This window comes from Pecten maximus, chromosome 7 (genome assembly GCF_902652985.1).
Source record: "Pecten maximus chromosome 7, xPecMax1.1, whole genome shotgun sequence".
Taxonomy (NCBI): domain Eukaryota; kingdom Metazoa; phylum Mollusca; class Bivalvia; order Pectinida; family Pectinidae; genus Pecten; species Pecten maximus.
Genome location: NC_047021.1, coordinates 27,936,018 through 27,958,985, shown reverse-complemented (window position 1 = coordinate 27,958,985; position 22,968 = coordinate 27,936,018). Strand labels below are relative to the sequence as shown.

The 22,968-nt window shown below is 36.1% G+C and overlaps 2 protein-coding genes across 4 annotated transcripts in view; one reads left to right on the top strand and one right to left on the bottom strand.

Annotated features, from left to right (window-relative positions):
• LOC117330451 (synaptotagmin-7-like) overlaps positions 1-8,724 on the bottom strand; it is a 31,533-nt gene extending 22,809 nt beyond the window's left edge. The window contains exons 1-8 of one of the 2 annotated variants that reach the window (XM_033888744.1): positions 8,621-8,724; positions 4,999-5,183; positions 4,094-4,291; positions 2,735-2,995; positions 2,220-2,393; positions 1,645-1,721; positions 1,007-1,136; positions 222-350 (exon numbers count right to left, since the gene is read on the bottom strand). In XM_033888744.1, the coding sequence (XP_033744635.1) occupies positions 222-350; positions 1,007-1,136; positions 1,645-1,721; positions 2,220-2,393; positions 2,735-2,995; positions 4,094-4,291; positions 4,999-5,160 (1,131 nt within the window). In that variant the 5' untranslated portion in view covers positions 5,161-5,183; positions 8,621-8,724. Of the gene's footprint in view, positions 1-221; positions 351-1,006; positions 1,137-1,644; positions 1,722-2,219; positions 2,394-2,734; positions 2,996-4,093; positions 4,292-4,998; positions 5,184-8,616 lie in introns of both variants that reach the window. The other variant, XM_033888743.1, reaches the window with a different exon arrangement.
• A 131-nt stretch (positions 8,725-8,855) lies between these two features.
• On the top strand, positions 8,856-15,855 carry LOC117330446 (protein transport protein Sec61 subunit alpha). 2 transcript variants are annotated; one of them, XR_004533348.1, is made up of 14 exons: positions 8,856-8,996; positions 9,197-9,264; positions 9,621-9,686; positions 9,831-9,909; positions 10,287-10,418; positions 10,576-10,685; positions 10,958-11,111; positions 11,364-11,524; positions 11,742-11,882; positions 13,636-13,692; positions 14,121-14,312; positions 14,607-14,754; positions 15,030-15,425; positions 15,459-15,855. XR_004533348.1 is itself a non-coding variant. In XM_033888728.1 (13 exons), exons 1-13 carry the CDS (start codon positions 8,990-8,992, stop codon positions 15,143-15,145), a joined length of 1,431 nt encoding a protein of 476 aa, XP_033744619.1. In that variant the 5' UTR covers positions 8,856-8,989; the 3' UTR covers positions 15,146-15,855. The 2 variants fall into 2 exon arrangements, 1 of the variants encoding a protein (XP_033744619.1); XM_033888728.1 differs by having other exon boundaries at positions 15,030-15,855.
• The last annotated feature ends 7,113 nt before the right edge of the window (positions 15,856-22,968 follow it).

Sequence of the window (22,968 nt, the reverse complement as noted above, 5' to 3'; positions counted from 1 at the left end):
TATATATATGTATTTCAAAGAGGCAAAATAATACCATTTGTATTTCACTTCTATTACAGTATAACACAAGCAACAATCATTATATATTCAGTAATGATTAATACACAAACTGAAATTTTATAAAATGATTAGTATTCATTTGGCTGATTAGTATTCTAAATTTGTATGTATTTAAAAAAAAGCCTGGATTCTTGAAGAAAAATAGTACATTTTGTACATACCGTTTGTCCTCTGTGAGGGCCATACAAGATTTTCGGGGTCTTGCTCTGAGCATGAGCCAAAAGGGACTGTCGGAACTCCTGCATTACACTGTGCTGAGCCCATTTACTCCTCAAACATTTGGTAGACCTCTGAAATCCAACAATACTCTGATTTTAGTAGTTAGTATAAACGTTTGAACAGTTATAAAGACTACCAGCCGAGACTTTCTGTGTGTCAACCCTGATAGTGCTAAACAATACAATTGTATATTTCTGTATAGTTGCACCCACGCTAGCTTCATTTATACAACAATTTAATTGTTTCTAGGAATGATTACACTAAATCAGATCAAAATACATTTTGCAGCTCTTCACAATTTAAATCACCTTTTGATTTAAACTAGAAAGATACACTACAGACGGGTGGACAACCTAGTCATCAGTATTAAAAAAATAAATCATTTGTGAAATTTATATAGAGAGCAGTATACCAAAATGGTCTTAGATGTGTACAAGATTCACATATCAAGCATCAGGTGATTTGGTGTTCTAAATTTTATTTTATTTATTATTTGGGGAAGTATTGTTACAAAAATGATTTAAAACTTATTAAAAACACCCACTAGATTACCAAAGAAATGATTCAAAATCAAGGAAGACCTACTATCAGATTATAGTTATAGAATATTTTATTAGAAGGTTCTTGGCTGATTTAATGTTATGCAAAAATTAACATAATTCAGTATCTTTATCAAAAACTGTTGATTCATTAAGAAACTTGGTCATGACAGATTTATCCCCCTTACCAGGTCAGCAAGCTTTTCTGATCTGTACAGTCCCCTGTCGGGGTCAAAGTCAGCCAGATTGATGACCACCTGGCCAAGCGACTCATTCCCACTTTCCTTGTCCTCATCAATTGCATGAAAAATCACCTGTCTGTGTAATGTTAAAAGGAATGGATAAGTTCAGTAATTTGACAATGCAAATTCTGAACACGATAAATTTATAAATATAATATTCAATACCAAAAAAACATCACTTGTGACCCTTCATCCTACATTGTGAAACATAAAAACTTATTAAAAGATTTCTACACATTGAGTGTGATGTAGAAAGTATATCAGGCATGCTAGCTACTAGCCCAATATCATTTTTGCTTTTTACACTATTTCCTCCAGGGAAACAAATTTTCACTCACTGCAATTATTCAATTATTCATAATCATAAACAATAAATACTGAATCTCCTTCCTCTTCCAGGATAAGGGACAGAGGCTATAAGATTTGTGTGCAATTGTCCCAGATAAATAAGTTCAAAAATATGTCAATGAAGTAAATGAGTAATCATCTAATGAGAAACAGGACAGAGGTATTTTCTGAACACGATTTCTATGTGAAGATTGAAATATTAGGATGTATTTGTAGAATTAAAATAAATGACATACCTCATCCCAAATTCCTCTTTGGCTACTTCAAACTCAAAGCTTTCCTCCCATTCAGGATCCAAAGTCTGTTTTTTTACCTATGGAAGATTTAAAAGATTTATGATTCAAGTCCAAATTAAGACATAATCATGTCTTCATGTCATGTCAAATCATGCCAAATGATGGTATAACACCATTCAATTTCTGATTTATTTATTTATAAAAAGACATGTGGTTCTAAAACCACATTATATGTATAGATGTACACGTTTTGTCTTTTAAAAAAAAATACAACTCTGGACTGCATTATGGTTAAAAATAAATGGGGAAAGAAATACCTATTTATAGTATCAGATAAATGAGAACAATAACAACTTCTGCACCAACTTAAGAGACTTTCACCAATTTTAACTTTCACCATTATAACACTGTAGTGAAAGCTCCGCTACTCCATACTCTTGAAATCTCGCATGTCATGGTCAAGGTACAATTTTAAGCAATTTGAAAACATATTTTGTCTAAGAGTGAAATTTTCCTATGAAGAAAGATTCCCGGGATATAGTAAATAAAACATTAAGACATTCAGCTGTATTTACATGAGTTTGGAAGAACTTCTTAGTTCCAGGAATGTTTATCTTGACGAAAACATCAGCTGGTTTTCCATCAGACCTGGGAGGAAGATTGGATGCTCTGTGGACAGTCACCCACAGACTGTTGGGTAGCTGAAAGGCCAGAGTGATTTCTAGGTCCCCAGCTACTGTGAAGTCAGTCTGGACAGCAATGAGTGGAAAAGCTAGTCACATTGTCATTGTATGTTAAAACTGCATGTATTTTCTCATATAAACCAATAGTACTATAGCGTTTTTTTTTTTTATAAAAATTGATTATATCTACATCTACGTATATAATATTATTATTACACAGATCAAACTTTCATGATTTCATATGATAATTATGCCACACAAATTAGCAAAAACCTTGTTCAACCCACAAGATATAAAATTTAACCATTGTGATTGGGATATACATGTAATTGATGCCAAAATCATGATCAGCTTTATGATGGAGGGAGGGCTACAAATATGATCACGACTAGCTAGACAAGACTCACCTCTCTAGCCAGCATGTACCAGGCTGTATGGGTGGAACTCTCTTTAAAGTTGAAGGAATTGAGATCTATGATGACCTGACCTAGGTTGTCATCTTGTCCAGTGATGTCATCATCTAGGACATCAACGATCATTTTTAAACTCATTAACTCCAGTTCATCAAGACGAAAAGCAAAAATCTCGTCAAACCTTGGTTCATTGTCACCGCGAACTACACCAGTCTTCTTGGCCTCCATATCTTCCTCATCAGGCATCAGGATCATCTGCACATAAACAAACATAATGACACTAAATATAAGTCAATTAAGATATCATTAAACTGAATCATGTTAATGACAAATTTTCACTCTTTGGATTTCAAAAAAATATCACTCAACAACTTGAGATCGTCATTTAAATTGTCTTACTATTAAAATCAGCTGACCTATTGATGCCTGCAGCTGAAATGGCTAAAGATTTGATATTTTCTAACAAAACTTGCTTTTTTAATGGATGATCTAAAATTTTCACGACCAGGTATTAAACAAACTACCACCTTAGATAAATTTCAAAATACACAAACTGCAATAGCATTCATTTTTTGTTGGAGCTAAATTTTTTGCTTAATCATTCATTGCATGACTGCCTGCCTCTATTAATTGTAAATATCTAATTTACAAAAAAAAAATCCTATATGTGTTATGTTGATCTGTTGAATTGATTTATTCTGACAAAAACTTAATGCACATATGTACATGCATACAACAGACTTCCATGTTAATTTTATATAAAATCCATAATTTGCTTTGAAAATATTTGTGTGGGGTTTATTTTGTGTAGTTAAAAAATATTTGTAAAATCACAAACTAAATGAAATGACATATTTAACCAATGTTTTTACAGTATGTATCACACATTTCTACAATTTACTGTCATCCTGTAGTTTTTATACTGTAAAAATACGTTTATAATTTCAGAGGAAATATTATACAATTTTTGGAAGAATTTTGCTCAATTTTGATTGCGGTAATTTTCTACAGTGTTTACATGGCAAGTATTGACTATGCGCTAATTTATCATTCCACTAAATCCATTTTGATAAGCTTTTGCGCTAAAATTTGAGCACGCCAAAATAAGTACTTTATGGTACTTTGTGTTACTGCCATGAAAAACTGCAAAGAGGAACTAGGTTATAGTACCTACCCAGAATGTGGGTTATAATTTATATTTATAGCATCATGCAGCAAGTGTATGTATGTCAAAAATGGCCGACTTGGATGAACTTACTCTTTATCATTCTGTCATGAATGATATGATATGTGGGGAAGACACTTCCATGTTATTATACTTACAGGTCTGGAGTGATTGAATACTGTACTTACTCTGACATAAGGATCAGGCATCTTTGTCCGCAGGTCTCTCATCCTCAGGTCACGACATTTAATGACCTTCACTAGAAGCAGACTGCGTTTGAAGTCATACTTGAATGAAAGCTGTATTTCTCCTTTGACATCTTGTGTTACCTTCATCATTGTCGGATCTAAAGTCTTGTACAACCCCTTCAGTAACTGTGTGTTTTTCTGGAGAATAAGAGTCATACAATTCTACAACTAACTGATCGGGAAAAATTGTCCACTACCAAGAATAAACATTGTGAAAGTAACTGGTGTTGTTTGTTTATTTGTTTGTTAGTTTGTTTGTTTGTTTGTTTGCTGGGTTTATCGCCCTGTGAAAAGCCAGGTTATTTTAAGGCAGAGTCTCCTTGTAGTAGTTGGTGACTACCTCACTGAACAACATACAGGAGGCTATCCAGAGCAATTGAGTAAAGTGTCTTGCCCAAGGACATAACTATGACAGCACTGGCTGGCCCATTTCTTACTTCCCAAGAAACACAAACCGACTAGGGTAGGGAGCATCAAACCATGCACCTCAGATCTTCACCTGAGATTATGTGTCCGGCGTTCTAACTGACTGAGCTATAACCGCCCCAAAAACTTATGTAGATTTATCTCAGAGAATTTAACTGCAATGTTTATCGCGGAAAAATTGTATTAGGTTCTGATGACGACTAGCCTATAATAGGCCAGCCGAAACATATAAACCTGCGATAAAATAACTAACCTGAATGTTAATGTTCCATCTCATACATTCATTGGAATATTGTAAATTTTGTTCTAATTATCTAATTGATAATCCCCTCAATTATTTGTCCCTGACATTAATGTGTTGGTACAACTGTCTAAGTTATAAACGACAAAGCCCTGTAGATAGTAATGACATTACGTACCATGTTTTCATCATGTTTGTCCCAGCCTTTGACAGCAACTGTTTGGTTGTGTTCAGCCTTTGCTGTCATCAAGCGTGATAAACCATAGATTTTTTGTGGATTTTGTCGAACTCTACCTTCCTCCACATCTTTTGATGAGGAGTTGGAATGGCTTCCACCCATTTTAAATATGTGAAGTGATAAACCTGTAATAAAATAAAGACATAAAATAAATCACGCATGTTTTGTATTATAAAAGGACTGTTTTTTTAACTGCAGTAATAAATGTTTCACTTCTTTGGAAGATCGAATTGCATGGATTTGATTATATTGATATAGACAATAACTCTGTTATCTAAAACTCTGATAACTTGAAGACCTTGCTTAACTCTAATTAAAAATTAAGTCTCCACAGTAAATTTCAATAAGATTCCAATTTCAGGGCATCAGGCAAAGCCTATATAAGCCTATACTCCATATAATTTCAGTATAATGTTTGGTTACGTCAAATACTATGGATCCCTTGAGTGTTTTGCATGATCCCATCAAAGTTGAGATGACAAGGTTCAACTGTATACATTTCCCAACTTAACATAGTACTACATTGTAATTTTTCATATGTTTAACAACATTTTACACACCATGTGTTTATATACTATGTAAAACATTTCTATGTACCCTGTATTTATAAGTTTATTTGTGTATAAGTACTAAACTGCCATTTTTTACTTACTTTTACTTAATATCATAGGATTTTGCAAACTTTAATCATTTTACAACTATTGTGAAACAAACTAAATCAACTTATATTAATTACACTTGTTAGGCTAGATGGAAGTGCTCAATGGATATCAGTGTATGGAGAATCTGTTGTACTAGGGGAAAACCCAAGTGGTTCAGAAAGTGACCCCATATACCTTTCACGTTCGATCGGGAAAATACAGGCTCAGTTTTCAGGGAAACATCCCTCAAGTTGAACATTGGTTTGTTTTCACTGTCTAATTCACGATATTGATGTTTGTTTTCCATCAACTCATCATTGTACCAATAATAATCACCTATTGGTTTTTGACATACAAATCACATGGTATTCAAGGCAAAAACGAAAGTTTCATTCATTTTTGTGTCACCTGCAAAAACATGGCAGACACTTTAATCTTTGTCACATGTTGGCTGTGTCATTCACGTGTCGTCTGACATGTGTCACACTTTATTTTCCGGGCCTTTTTTTCATTTCCATTTGCTACATCAATTTATAACTTTGTACTTGAATATCAAGTTTGAAAGCAGTGTCAATATTATTTCATTAAATTCTCTTATTTACCTATTTTATTAACTTTTTTTCCACTACTGTCTGCCATATCTATTTGTAAACTTTGTATATGTGACTTTACCATAAAAAATAAAAAGGTCAAGTTGACATCCTGTGTCAATACTTGTCTTTTTTTTCATTCTGGAAATAGAGCCATTTGCAGATTTGAATCATTATTGCTTTTGCTACCACTTCAACTTAATTTGTCACAAAAAAATGTTACTTGATACATGAATTTTTCATGAAAGAGGGATTACAGTTCAAGTTCAACCCTCATATCTATTTATTGCTGCAGTTATATATGTATACATGTATCAATTTAAACAGATGATGTTTTCATGAGGAAATATCATATATTCTGATTGCTACGTGTTTAATACAATGTTTTATGTACTGTATACCATGCTTGTGTAATATGAAGGAGTCTTTATAGGTGTATGATATGTAGGTTTAAAAACAATGTCCTTTCACTTTTAAGTCAAGCGTCCTACCGCTAGACTAAATGGAAATGCGTGCTATTTGATCTAGTAAGGTGACCTATACTCCATACATGTCTACCTCTGAAACCTCCAATGAGGGAGATCTCCCTCATTCCACATCCAAAATGAGGGAGAAATTTAGTGTGTGAAAAAAAATCGCGACATTTTTTGTTGCATTTAGGGGATGTTCCACATGAGCTTGCGCAGGTGTAAATTACCTCAGGCTATTGATAAGTACATTTTGATGTTAAAATTTGACAACAATGGTTAATTTTAATAAATAATTATAAAAAAATAAAAGCAAATGATTGATTCCTTAAAAAAATGTTTTAAGAAAATTTCATAAAGAGGAACTATATTTAGTGAAATATTAATGATATAGTCACTTGAAATCTCCAACCAATATACAAAAGTAACTACTTATCTGCTTTTTTTATATATAAATATCTATATTTTGTTCTGAAATATTTCTAAATGTACTTAAATGTACTTACTGGCAGAAATGACCAGTGTTTGTTCTTGAAGTGATGTATCCTAATTGTAATCACAAAATTAACTGACCGTGTCAAATGAAGCCACCTACATGTAGCTAGGAACAGTTGTAATGTATACACCCGACGGCACGCACAGTGACCGACTCCCCCCTCACCAAGCCCCAGGCCAAGGCAGCTACAGTAATTATAACAGGTTGAAGGGGTGTTTTGTTTATATAATCAGTCCAGGGTCGAAGTGTCTGAGATTTCCGGGGTTTTATGTGGGATGATTGCTCAAATCAGGGATAAATTTAACCCCGATTGGGGAAATGTACCAAATCAGGATTTAGGTGAAATTTTAATGATTTTCCGGGCACTTCCCGCGTAATCCGGGATGGTTGACACCTATGATACTCTCACCTGCATAGTATTACAATTAGTGGTATAACGATTCACCGATGCATCAATGTATTGGATCGCAGAGTGGTGCATTGATGCATCGTCTATCCTTGATTTGTATCGCGGTACCTGAAAAATCCCCCTTGACCAACGTTAAATTACTTTTTGTAGTAAACAATATGGCTGACAAGGCCATTCAAGCGGCTTATAAAATTGCCTCTTGGAGTTCTTTCAAATCCAAATTGTCTAAATTCAAGAACGCTTTGTGGGAAACGGACAAAACATATTTTTTGTAACAAAGGCTCTAATATTCCGGAAATACCACAAACAAAACATGACCACTGTACGGTGGAATACCAGATATCTGATAGGTCATCAGCTTCTCATATATCGTGATACGTATCGTATCATGACCCCTGTATCGCATTGCTACCCACCTAGCAATATACAGCTCTAATTACAATGTTCATATTTATCCATTCATAGGTGCATGATATGCAAGTTTAAAAACGATGACAAGCTCTTCAGAGTTTATGGTAAGAAAACAATAATTGGTTTCAGCACCATACAGTGTGTTGCATTGGCTTTAAGCTTCTTTATGAAATGAACAATAAAAATATATATATAATAAATATATCACAATATTTGAAGGTACAATAATATGTCTAATCTGGTTCACTGCTTACGATTTTATATTGAGTAAAAGGCAGACATAAAAGCAACCTGGGTTGGTCTACATGGCGAATCGGGTCGGTTTGACACATGTACACAAACTGGGTCTGATATGCTACTGTTATTTTACTTCTTGATCTGTTACAGTAGTGTTACAAGAATATCAGAGATTCAGACTGTTTCAAGTCTGACACAATGACATCCTAGCATATCAAAGGACAATTGACTGTGATAAGCGTTCCAGGTCAATTGTTTAACCAAAATTAATCATTTTCAAATAAGCGAGATATTCTCCACATTTTACCTACGATAGTCAACCACCTGTCAGTCTTCTGTGGCAGCCATTACAGTTTACCTTAGTGACGTCAGAGCGCCATCTTGAGGAATTGTAAAATTATGTTTTATAATATTATCACAAAATAAGAAAGCAAGTACAGTTCGCTCATTATTTTAAAAATAGATTGAAATTCATGTAAACATTTAAGTCTATTCGACATTACAAATATTGCATTAGCATTGACGGCAAATCTCGCAGCGTGTCACGTGACCCAGCCCTTTACACATCGGCGACACGACCATCCGGTTGTAGTTTGCATCTGGACAGTACACGAACTCGCAGTTTTCCGTCGAACTGCGCTTAGCCTGTTTGGGAGATACATTCAAACGTATCTGCCATCATGGGGAGTAAGTATTTTCCGTTTGATGGTGTTTATAATTCTTCGAAAGTATCTAAGTTCAAAATATTGTGAAAAATAAGAAACCGGTCATACCGGTGTCGCTGATGCATACGTGGCTACTTTTATAGAATTACTGTTTGACTGTCAAGACTTAAGATGCAACTCACGGGCGGCATTGTTACTAATTTAATCATTTTTATCTTCCAGTCAAATTTTTGGAATTCGTAAAGCCTTTTTGTGCGGTGCTCCCTGAAATCGCCAAACCAGATAGAAAGGTAGACAATGATTAAAAATACAAAATAAGAACACATTGTCATTATCGAGTAACGTTTCATCAGGAAGTAATCGAGTGTGATATCTTAATTTGACTATTGCTTGTTTAAGTTCTTATTCTTAAGTTTAATTTTGAACATTTGTTTCAACAATGTAAATTTTCTTTCTGAAACACATGTAATGAATTCAAATATGTCGTCATACTCATGTTGGAAATCTTGGAACAGTAACATATTGGAACATATTTTTTGTAGAAAAGGTGGAAATAGATTCATAGAACTGTACATGGTTGTTTATATATTTAAAATTAATAAAATATAAGCAATATTATCACTTCTTGATTTATTTATATTTACAGATTCAGTTCAGGGAAAAAGTGTTATGGACTGCCATCACTTTATTCATCTTTCTTGTGTGCTGTCAGGTAAGAAACTTTAAAATCCACTGATAAAATAATGAAGATCTACTCTTTCGTCAAGTAACACGTTTTAGACATGTATTGATACAATTAAGCCTTTTTAGCCTATATAAACTGGTGAAAGTTTAAAAATGTGCTGTTTTATTGTAGATCCCCCTGTTTGGAATCATGTCCTCAGATTCAGCCGATCCATTTTACTGGATGAGAGTAATTCTTGCTTCAAACAGAGGTAGAGTATTAAAAAGTGTTAGGGTTGGATAAGAAACTCTAAAATTAAATGCCTCTTATTAGATGTTGAAGTTTTATTTCCTTATTAGCTATTAGAAATATTGCTGAAAATGAAAGGCAATTGTTAAATACTACAATGGAGTCTCTGCTAAATATGTTTCAAGAGTTAAATTTGCATTTTAGGAGTTTTTAGAAAGTATACATTTTGGTCATGTTCCTCTTCAATTAAAAATGACATATCTTATTATGTATGCTTCAGGTCATAAGTATGGCTTGGTCATGCCTAAGTTTTAAAGAAAGGTAGTGTTCAATATTTTATAATGTAATGTTGTACATTAATGTATGTTTGATTTTTAAAAAAAATGATTGTTTTTTAAGGTACCTTGATGGAACTTGGTATTTCACCCATTGTGACTTCTGGATTGATCATGCAGCTGTTAGCCGGAGCAAAAATTATTGAAGTTGGTGATACTCCAAAAGACAGAGCTCTCTTTAATGGCGCTCAGAAATGTAGGTTTTTAGCAACTTTCACTGATCAATCATGAACTGTAAGTTATACTACAACAAGTTTAATTATCAGAGGCATTATTAGATTGTGATTGTATATTTGCGAAAATATGAGTTGCCTCTCTGTTCACATTATAATATTGAGTCTGTTTTTTTTCAGTGTTTGGAATGGTGATCACTGTGGGGCAAGCCATTGTTTATGTGATGACAGGAATGTACGGTGACCCTGCCGACATTGGCATGGGTGTCTGCATGCTCATCATTATTCAGGTGAATACAAGTTCAAAATTAATTAAAAAAAATGTTTTTTTGAACATTAATAATAATTATAGTAATTATAGTTTTATTTTATTTTCTATATATATATGATATAAACTGAAACTTAGCAAGATTTTCTGAGTTTTAAAACTTGTCTTTTCAAGAGTTGAAATTTTTTGCCAAAATGCATATAGGCACGAATCACACATTTGTATGAATTTTCTCATGATTGTTTTAACATTTAGTGGCTATTTACACTAATGGGTGATGTTTTTACTTCAAAGCTGTTCGTAGCTGGATTGATAGTACTGCTGCTTGATGAACTGCTCCAAAAAGGATATGGTTTAGGCTCTGGTATCTCACTGTTTATTGCCACAAACATCTGTGAAACAATTGTATGGAAAGCTTTCAGTCCTGCCACTGTAAATACTGGTAGAGGTAAGTTTACAAAAAAGTCTTAAATACTCATTGATTTCATGTGAATGGAATTTAGGAGTTCAAACATGTTTTGCATCAATTTACCAAGTACAAGAATGTTCTGGTACGATCATGGTACGATCACCATAGAGGAAGAGGAAGAATCAATTTATCATTCAGATTATCATTTTGGGTATATGGATATCTTGTAAATAAATGATATAAATGTCAAACTTACCATTAATCTTTGATCTTTATCTGTATTGCCTACAGGTACAGAATTTGAAGGAGCTGTGATTGCTTTGTGTCACCTACTGGCCACCAGATCTGACAAAGTGCGTGCCCTCAGGGAAGCTGTCAACAGACAGAACCTGCCTAACTTGATGAACCTCCTGGCTACAGTGTTTGTGTTTGGAGTTGTCATTTACTTCCAGGTATGCAATGATTGTCATCATAAAGGTGTCATATTTTCATTTAATCAATTTGATATAAAATTTCCTTCACTTTAAAATCAAATTGATATTAAAAACATACTGGTATTATGTGAAATTTATGCACAAGATATATATTGTTTTGAAAGCTTCCAACTTAAACTGTGAATGATTATATTGATTCTGAAACTAAACTTATTTTGATATATATATTTTTCAGGGATTCCGTGTGGACCTGCCAATCAAATCAGCTCGTTACCGTGGACAACAGAGTTCTTACCCAATCAAATTGTTCTACACATCCAATATTCCTATTATTTTGCAGTCAGCCCTTGTATCCAATCTTTATGTCATCTCTCAGGTAATTTTTCAGCTAAATATTGGTTAATCTTTAATATTACATTCTTTAGTTTTTAGCTCACCTGCCCGAAGGGCAAGTGAGCTTATGCCATGGTGCGGCGTCCGTCGTCCGTCCGTCCGTCCGGCCGTCCGGCGTCAACTTTTTCATTTAAACAACTTCTTCTCAATAACCAAGAGGCCCAGGGACTTAATATTGGGCCTGTAGCATGCTGGGGTGAAGGGCTACAAAGTTTGTTCAAATAAATGACCTTGACCTTCATTCAAGGTCACATGGATCAAATAGGCTATAATCTTCAAACAACTTCTTCTCAATAACCAAGAGGCCCAGGGACTTGATATTTGGCCTGTAGCATGCTGGGGTGAAGGGCTACAAAGTTTGTTCAAATAAATGACCTTGACCTTCATTCAAGGTCACATGGGTCAAATAGGCTATAATCTTCAAACGACTTCTTCTCAATAACCACGAGGCTCAGGGACTTGATATTGAGCATGTAGCATGCTGGAGTGAAGGGCTGCAAAGTTTGTTCAAATAAATGACCTTGACCTTCATTCAAGGTCACATGGATCAAATAGGCTATAATCTTCAAACAACTTCTTCTCAATAACCAAGAGGCCCAGGGACTTGATATTGGGCCTGTAGCATGCTGGGGTGAAGGGCTACAAAGTTTGTTCTAATAAATGACCTTGACCTTCATTCAAGGTCACATGGGTCAAATAGGCTATAATCTTCAAACGACTTCTTCTCAATAACCATGAGGCCCAGGGACTTGATATTGGGCCTGTTGTTTGCTGTTGTGAAGGGCTACAAAGTTTGTTCAAATAAATGACCTTCACCTTCATTGAAGGTCACATGGGTCAAATAGGCTATAATCTTCAAACGACTTCTTCTCAATAACCAAGAGGCCCAGGGACTTGATATTGGGCCTGTAGCTTGCTGGGTTGAAGGGCTACAAAGTTTTCAAATAAATGACCTTGACCTTCATTCAAGGTCACATGGGTCAAATAGGCTATAATCTTCAAACGACTTCTTCTCAATAACCACGAGGCCCAGGGACTTGATATTGGGCCTGTAGCATGCTGGGGTGAAGGGCTACAAAGTTTGTTCAAATAAATGACCTTGACCTGCATTCAAGGTCACATGGGTCAAATAGGCTATAATCTTCAAACGACTTCTTCTCAATAACCAAGAGGCCCAGGGACTTGATATTGGGCCTGTAGCATGCTGGGGTGAAGGGCTACCAATTTTGTTCAAATAAATGACCTTGACCTACATTCAAGGTCACGGGTGAAATTTGCGATAGCCAAGAGCCTCCAAGACCTGATATTAGGCCAATAGAATGCTGGAATGAAGGACTAGAAAATGTTTAATATTAATAAAACTAGCTTACAATGCTATTTGAATAAAGAGGTAATCAACATAGCATCTTTAGAAATGACCTCATCAACTTCAAAGTTGCTGTAGAGCCAGGTGAGCGATACAGGCCCATTGGGCCTCTTGTTTCTTTATTTCATTGCTTTGTTAAGTCATAAATGATGAGGATAGGATGCATCATATGAATAGCATAAATTAAAATTCCAGAAAGAGAACAAATATTCTTTAGGCTATTCCAATTTTTCCACTTTGCATAGAATTATTATAATTTGGGAGTCCTCCCTTTGGATATAATTTTACTGTAATAGCCCTTAATTCATGTTAAATTTGATGACTAGATTTGATATCAATAAAAAGGCTAAAATTTGTTTTTATATTTCAGATGTTGGCCACAAAATTTAGCGGAAATTTCTTTGTGAATTTATTGGGAGTATGGGCTGTAAGTATGAGAATAGATTAACTTTGTCTATGTATACATCCATATAAAAGTTTGATTCTATTTAATATAAACTTCATTTCACATGAAATCAAATTGATGCAAACAAAAAAGTATGAGTCATATATTCCAACTTTACTACATGTTTTAATATAGTGAATATGGTTGCAGGGCATCCAGTTGACCCTTGACATTCAGCATTTTCACAAGTCAAATAACTATTTCTCAGAAACCTGAAGGGTCAAAACATATATCAAATAGACATGTTCCTACATACCCAAGGGTGAAACCTGTTTTTGGGGAGTCAAAAACATGCTGTCAGGGGTCGATTAGATGCCCTTGATTGGATTTGTTTTATCATCATTGGATAAAGAAAAAGAAGTATCTGAGAATATGGTGCAGTGTTTCAAGGTAAATGTCATTTGTTATAGGATGTTGGAGGTGGCGGCCCAGCCAGGTCCTACCCTGTTGGAGGTCTGTGTTATTACTTGTCCCCACCGGAGACATTTTCACACATAGCAGAGGATCCTATACATGCAGTATTATACATCATCTTTATGTTGGGATCCTGCGCATTCTTCTCCAAGACGTGGATTGATGTATCAGGATCAAGTGCAAAAGATGTAAGTATGATACAGAGAAAGATTCAGAAAGGTCTCCTATTAATATAAAATATTTTGATAATAAAATGATTCTAGATGTTGGATGGTCTCATTTAGCAGATTTAACTATTTTTCAAAGTGTTTGAAATGTCTCGGAATACTATTTATGGTTTTTACTCTATTTTCAAATTTTGAAATGTAAGGGTCTTTGTTATTCTGTGGGTAATATTATTACCTTTATTTTAACACGTGTGTATTATTTGAAAATTTATTGTCACGAAGACAAAATCAGTGTAATATTGCTGTGGTTTTCAGGTTGCAAAACAGCTTAAAGATCAACAGATGGTCATGAGAGGTCACAGAGACAAGTCCATGATTCATGAGCTCAACCGATACATCCCGACAGCTGCTGCCTTTGGTGGTCTTTGTATAGGAGCTCTGTCTGTTCTAGCCGATTTCCTCGGTAAGTTTCTGAACCATAATAGATCTATAGGCTATTTCATTCTGCTCTTCATTTGCCTTGAACCTGTTTGATGATTCATTTTACCTAAAGCTTAAGCTTTGTAGAATTTATTTTCATCCTTGAAATGAAAAAAAAATCTTGTGTTATCTTTTCTGTCATTTATTTTCATAAACAATTCATTTCAATAAACTGTTCAATAGGGAAATTCATAAATCACTGTCATCTGAACTTGTTAAATAGCTGTAATTATAAACTTTCTCACTTTTGTTTTACAGGAGCCATTGGAAGTGGTACTGGAATCCTGCTGGCTGTCACCATTATTTATCAGTACTTTGAAATTTTCGTAAAGGAGCAAAGTGAAATGGGAGGAATGAGCACATTGTTGTTCTAAAAAAATTAATTGACATTTAATAATAGACTCATAATGTATAGAGTATCTACATGGTGAGCATGTAGTGTGAAGCTGCCATCACAAATCTGTGGTGTCAAACTTAATTATCTGTGTCAAAAAGTAGAATCATGACGCCATATTTGAACATTTCATCCAGGATGGCAGGATGGTAAATATCTGGTACTTAAATGATCTGCGTTTATTTATACTGAAAATGGTTTTGAAAAGTTAACCTGTTTGTAGCTTTAAAAACGTATTGTTTCAGAAAAGTCAAAACACAGTTTATAAAGGTTTATAATTATGAAATTATAAGAAAAAATATAAAAGAAACTTATTATGGTTTGGCAGCTTAATGATGTAAAAACCAGTTTTGTGATGATCATTTTCATGTATTTTTAAAAAGAAAAAAGGAAGTGTAAATATAAAAGACGTTAACAATCACATTTATCTACATTACTAAGAACCTCAAGAAAATATAGTATTTCTGTTGATTTTGAAAACAGATTTATAAACTAGTAGATTTTTAACGCAACGTGAATAAGTAGTCATTTCATATTTATATATTATTCATCAAGGACAACATTGAACTTTCTCCTATCTGCTCTGGGTTTTGGTCACTTGTGTTGAGAATGTGAGGATTGTAAGAGACTGTGAAAATGCAGGTTGTTTTACCTTTAGACATTCAACATTAAATGTCCTCTTGATGTTGAGATATTCGTTGTCTTTTTATTTTAAATGAAATTTGCAACTTTTACACATCCTAGTTTTGGTGGATCACATCATAACATAGGGTGTGTAAAGGCCTTCAAAAGGGTACAAAACAAACGTTGGCCATAACAAGTCCTGTATCTTAACATGCATGTTAAAAATACATGTATAAGATAGCCTCAAAAATGACACCATTACAGCATTACTATTACTTTGAAATTGATTTTAGAAAATATTCTCTTGGAAGAATAATAAAAAAGGAGGAACAGCATTTGCTCCAACAATCGAGTTGTTCGGAAGCGTGTATATTTTCCTTTAAATACTTTGGGCCATCATTGTTGGTACTCTGTATATGATTTAACAATAACTTATCAAACCGTAACTATGTGTCACCTATGATGGATGTAAGAAACTGAAAGGCGGCACATAGGCGTTGCTTTTTCGGTGACGATGGCATCTGACAACAATGTTAAAGAGCTCTGTTTCTGACAAAGCATGACCAACAAAACATCAATCATAGCTGTAGCATGGGTAGTAAAGCCAAATTCACTTTAAATATTTCATGGATATTTGGGGTAATAATACCAAATTTCTGGACTTTGGAGAAATAATTCGGGTTTTGCGTTAAGCTCTTGCATATAAGGCTGTCCCTGACAAACTATAAAAGCTAGAGCAACTAAACTTTGGTTATAGGTGTATCGTTGGATGTATAGCATAAATGCATTCCACTCGTTACTAGCATTTCTACGATTTTTGTATATTTTTTAGTACACACCTCAAATTTATGGAATTAGAAGAAAATGTTAAGTTTAAGTCTGTTTCTGACATAGTGTAAGAGCTAGACCAACCAAACCTCTGTCATAGATGTATCGATAAGTCAAGTCTGTTGCATACTGCACTAAAAGCATTTCGTGTATTTTTCAGGATAAAAAACCTCAAATTTCTGGAATTTGAACTAATCAATGTTAAGGTTATGCATTTAAGTCTGTTTCTGACATAGGATAAGAGCTAGACCAACCAATTTTTAGCTCACCTGGCCCGAAGGGCCGGTGAGCTTATGCCATGGTGCAGCGTCCGTCGTCCGGCGTTCGTCGTCCGTCAACTTTTTCTTTAAATTGCTACTAGTCCTAAAGTATTGAATGGATTTTCACCAAATTTGGTCAGGAACATCCTTGGGGGAAGGGGAACAGAGTTTGTATACAGTTTTACTCTGAACCCCCAGGGGCCTGAGGGGCGGGGCCAAATAGGGGAAATAGGGTTAATCCTTTAAATCGCTACTAGTCATAAAGTTATGAATGAATTTGAACCAAATTTGGTCAGGAACATCCTTGGCAGAAGGTGAACAGAGTTTGTATAAATTTTTACTCTGAACCCCCAGGGGCCTGAGGGGCGGGGCCAAATAGGGAAATAGGGTTACTCCTTTAAATCGCTACTAGTCATAAAGTTATGAATGAATTTGAACCAAATTTGGTCAGGAACATCCTTGGGAGAAGGGGAACAGAGTTTGTATAAATTTTTACTCTGAACCCCCAGGGGCCTGAGGGGCGGGGCCAAATAGGGGAAATAGGGTTAATCCTTTAAATCGCTACTAGTCATAAAGTTATGAATGAATTTGAACCAAATTTGGTCAGGAACATTCTTGGCAGAAGGGGAACAGAGTTTGTATAAATTTTTACTCTGAACCCCAGGGGCCTGAGGGGCGGGGCCAAATAGGGGAAATAGGGTAACTCCTTTAAATCGCTACTAGTCATAAAGTTATGAATGAATTTGAACCAAATTTGGTCAGGAACATTCTTGGCAGAAGGTGAACAGAGTTTGTATAAATTTTTACTCTGAACCCCCAGGGGCCTGAGGGGCGGGGCCAAATAGGGGAAATAGGGTTAATCCTTTAAATCGCTACTAGTCATAAAGTTATGAATGAATTTGAACCCAAATTTGGTCAGGAACATTCTTGGCAGAAGGTGAACAGAGTTTGTATAAATTTTTACTCTGAACCCCCAGGGGCCTGAGGGGCGGGGCCAAATAGGGGAAATAGGGTTAATCCTTTAAATCGCTACTAGTCATAAAGTTATGAATGAATTTGAACCAAATTTGGTCAGGAACATTCTTGGCAGAAGGGGAACAGAGTTTGTATAAATGTTTACTCTGAACCCCCAGGGGCCTGAGGGGCGGGGCCAAATAGGGAAAATAGGGTTAATCCTTTAAATCGCTACTAGTCATAAAGTTAGTAATGAATTTGAACCAAATTTGGTCAGGAACATTCTTGGCAGAAGGTGAACAGAGTTTGTATAAATTTTTACTCTGAACCCCCAGGGGCCTGAGGGGCGGGGCCAAATAGGGGAAATAGGGTTACTCCTTTAAATCGCTACTAGTCATAAAGTTATGAATGAATTTGAACCAAATTTGGTCAGGAACATTCTTGGCAGAAGGGGAACAGAGTTTGTATAAATTTTTACTCTGAACCCCTAGGGACCTGAGGGGCGGGGCCAAATAGGGGAAATAGGGTTAATCCTTTAAATCGCTACTAGTCATAAAGTTATGAATGAATTTGAACCAAATTTGGTCAGGAACATTCTTGGCAGAAGGTGAACAGAGTTTGTATAAATTTTTACTCTGAACCCCCAGGGGCCTGAGGGGCGGGGCCAAATAGGGGAAATAGGGTAACTCCTTTAAATCGCTACTAGTCATAAAGTTAGTAATGAATTTGAACGAAATTTGGTCAGGAACATTCTTGGCAGAAGGTGAACAGAGTTTGTATAAATTTTTACTCTGAACCCCCAGGGGCCTGAGGGGCGGGGCCAAATAGGGGAAATAGGGTTAATCCTTTAAATCGCTACTAGTCATAAAGTTATGAATCAATTTGAACGAAATTTGGTCAGGAACATTCTTGGCAGAAGGGGAACATAGTTTGTATAAATTTTTACTCTGAACCCCAGGGGCCTGAGGGGCTGGGCCAAATAGGGGAAATAGGGTTAATCCTTTAAATCGCCACTAGTCATAAAGTTATGAATGAATTTGAACCAAATTTGGTCAGGAACATCCTTTGGGGAAGAGGAACAGAGTGTTTAAATCTTTATTCTCAACCCCCAGGGGCCTGAGGGGCGGGGCCAAATAGGGGAAATAGGGTTACACCTTTAAGTCGCTACTAGTCCTAAAGTATTGAATAGCTTTTCACCAAATTTGGTCAGGAACATCCTTGAGGGGAGGGGGAATAGAGTTTATATGAATTTTTACTCTGTACCCCTAGGGGCCTAAGGGGCGGGGCCAAGTAGGGGAAATAGAGATTAGTTTTTTAATTGCTACTATTCATAAAGTTTTAAATGGATTTTAACCAAATATGGTCAGGAATATTCATTGGAGAAGGGGAACCGAGTTGGTATAAATTTTTACTCTGAATCCCCAGGGGACTGAGGAGTGGGGTCCGATAGGGAAAATAGGGGTTAATCCTTTAAATCGCTATTAATTATTAAGTTACGAATGGATTTTAACTAAATTTTATCAGGAACATCGAGAGAGGAAGGGGGGAAAGAGTTTGTGTAAATATTGAGGGGCCTGAAGGGCGGGGCCAAATAGGGGAAATAGAGATTAGTCTTTAAATTGCTACTTGCCATAACGTTTTAAATGGATTTTAACCAAATTTGGTCAAGAGCATCCTTAGGAGAAGGTGAACAGAGTTTGTATAAATTTTTACTCTGAACCCCCAGGGGCCTGAGGGGCGGGGCCAAATAGGGGAAATAGGGTTAATCCTTTAAATCGCTACTAGTCATAAAGTTATGAATGAATTTGAACCAAATTTGGTCAGGAACATTCTTGGCAGAAGGGGAACAGAGTTTGTATAAATTTTTACTCTGAACCCCCAGGGGCCTGAGGGGCGGGGCCAAATAGGGGAAATAGGGTTAATCCTTTAAATCGCTACTAGTCATAAAGTTATGAATGAATTTGAACGAAATTTGGTCAGGAACATTCTTGGCAGAAGGGGAACATAGTTTGTATAAATTTTTACTCTGAACCCCAGGGGCCTGAGGGGCGGGGCCAAATAGGGGAAATAGGGTTAATCCTTTAAATCGCCACTAGTCATAAAGTTATGAATGAATTTGAACCAAATTTGGTCAGGAACATTCTTGGCAGAAGGTGAACAGAGTTTGTATAAATTTTTACTCTGAACCCCCAGGGGCCTGAGGGGCGGGGCCAAATAGGGGAAATAGGGTTAACTCCTTTAAATCGCTACTAGTCATAAAGTTATGAATGAATTTGAACCAAATTTGGTCAGGAACATTCTTGGCAGAAGGTGAACAGAGTTTGTATAAATTTTTACTCTGAACCCCCAGGGGCCTGAGGGGCGGGGCCAAATAGGGGAAATAGGGTTAATCCTTTAAATCGCTACTAGTCATAAAGTTATGAATGAATTTGAACGAAATTTGGTCAGGAACATTCTTGGCAGAAGGGGAACATAGTTTGTATAAATTTTTACTCTGAACCCCAGGGGCCTGAGGGGCTGGGCCAAATAGGGGAAATAGGGTTAATCCTTTAAATCGCCACTAGTCATAAAGTTATTAATGAATTTGAACCAAATTTGGTCAGGAACATCCTTTGGGGAAGAGGAACAGAGTGTTTAAATCTTTATTCTCAACCCCCAGGGGCCTGAGGGGCGGGGCCAAATAGGGGAAATAGGGTTACACCTTTAAGTCGCTACTAGTCCTAAAGTATTGAATAGCTTTTCACCAAATTTGGTCAGGAACATCCTTGAGGGGAGGGGGAACAGAGTTTATATGAATTTTTACTCTGTACCCCTAGGGGCCTAAGGGGCGGGGCCAAGTAGGGGAAATAGAGATTAGTTTTTTAATTGCTACTAGTCATAAAGTTTTAAATGGATTTTAACCAAATATGGTCAGGAATATTCATTGGAGAAGGGGAACCGAGTTGGTATAAATTTTTACTCTGAATCCCCAGGGGACTGAGGAGTGGGGTCCGATAGGGAAAATAGGGGTTAATCCTTTAAATCGCTATTAATTATTAAGTTACGAATGGATTTTAACTAAATTTTATCAGGAACATCGAGAGAGGAAGGGGGGAAAGAGTTTGTGTAAATATTGAGGGGCCTGAGGGGCGGGGCCAAATAGGGGAAATAGAGATTAGTCTTTAAATTGCTATTTGCCATAAAGTTTTAAATGGATTTTAACCAAATTTGGTCAAGAGCATCCTTAGGAGAAGGGGAACCGAGTTTGGATACATTTTTACTCTGTACCCTCAGGGGCCTGAGGGGCGGGGCCAAATAGGGAAATAGGGGTTTATCCTTTAAATCGCTATTATTCATAAAGTTATGAATGGATTTGAACCAAATTTGGTCTGGAATATTCTTAGGGGAAGGGGGAAAGAGAGTTTATATAAATATTGACTCTGACCCCCAAGGGGCCTGAAGGGAGGGGCCAAATAGGGGAAATAGAGATTTGAGTTTTAAATGGATTTGAACCCAATTTGGTCAGAAACATCCGTGGTGATGGGGGAACAGATTTTGCATAAATGGTTACTGTGACCCTCAATCCCATAACTATGTATAGTAACGCTGGGCATTAAGGGATAAACACAATTCTTATGTAAACATAGGCCAAAGGGTTTTCCCCACCCTAAGGGACTAATTAGTTTCTTTAAACACCATTATGTTGTAAAAATAATCCATATGGTCTTTCAGAGAGTACATTTTTGTATAATGTATTAACAAATTGAACATGAACATTATTTTGACATTTGGTCAAATCCAACCAGGTGAGCGATACAGGCCCCATGGGCCTCTTGTTGTTTTTGGTGTAAAAACCTCAAATTTCTACACTTTGGGGTTTGACCTTCAGGTTCATTTGTGTCTAGATATATCCTTAATTAACACTTTTAGCATTTCAATTACAGATGTGTTGGTAATGAATGCTGCATAAAGAATTCAACAACTTTTGCCTTTCTCACCCTATTACCTAATAGGTATCTGGTTACTTAGCACTTTAAGACATGGCCTTCAATTTCAATAGTCATCCTTGATTACCTATGTAAATTGCTTATGATATTGACAAAGCGGAACAGCCAACACACATAATTGCACGTAATTCTTGTTACTGATAAATGTCTGGGATTTATTTGAATTCTGTATGAACCCCGATCCATGTTGACATCCAGTTTGTCAACATTTTTAGTCATCAACAGATGGTGGGATTGTCTGTCGTCAGTCTAGATCTGTTCACATCATCCTGTGATACAGTTTATTGTGTCCAAAGTTGACCATCAGATTTCTCTGTGATACGGTTGATTTTGAACAAAGATGACATTCAGGTTTTGTCCTGTGATACGTACAGTTTATTGTGGTGAAAGATGTCCTTGTTCGTCCTGTGATACAATTTATTGTGGTGAAAGATGTCCGTGTTCGTCCTGTGATACGGTTTATTGTAGTTATTTGGGCAAAGGAAATCGTCAAGTTTCATCTTCTTACATTGTTTATTGTAACCAATGATGACCATCAAGTTTTGTCCTGTGATACGGTTTATACTGACCAATTATGACAATGCAAAAATTCGTCCTGTAATACGGTATATTGTGACCAATTATGACAATGCAAAAATTCGTCCTGTAATACGGTATATTGTGGGCAATGATGCGTGTCAAGTTTCATCCCGTTCTATCGTTGGGCCAAAGATGACCAAGTTTCATCCTGCCATACAGTTTATTGTGACCATAGATGACCAAGTTCCATCCTGTCATACAGTTTATTGTGACCATAGATGACCAAGTTTCATCCTGTCATACAGTTTATTGTGACCATAGATGACCAAGGTTCGTCCTGTCATACGGTTTATTGTGGGCAAAGATGCCTGTCGAGTTTCATCCCGTTAAATTGTTGATTGTTGCCAAAGATGACCATCAGGTTTCATCTTGTGATACAGTTTATTATGGCCAGTTCTCCTAAGTGATCTTTAAATAATCGAAATTATATCACCAAGTTCTTTGCACAGGAGTGGAATATTCATGACGTGTCACGTTTTTAGCTCACCTGGACCGAAGGTCCGGTGAGCTTATGCCATGGTGCGGCATCCGTCATCCGTCAACATTTGCTTCAAATCGCTACTAGTCAAAAA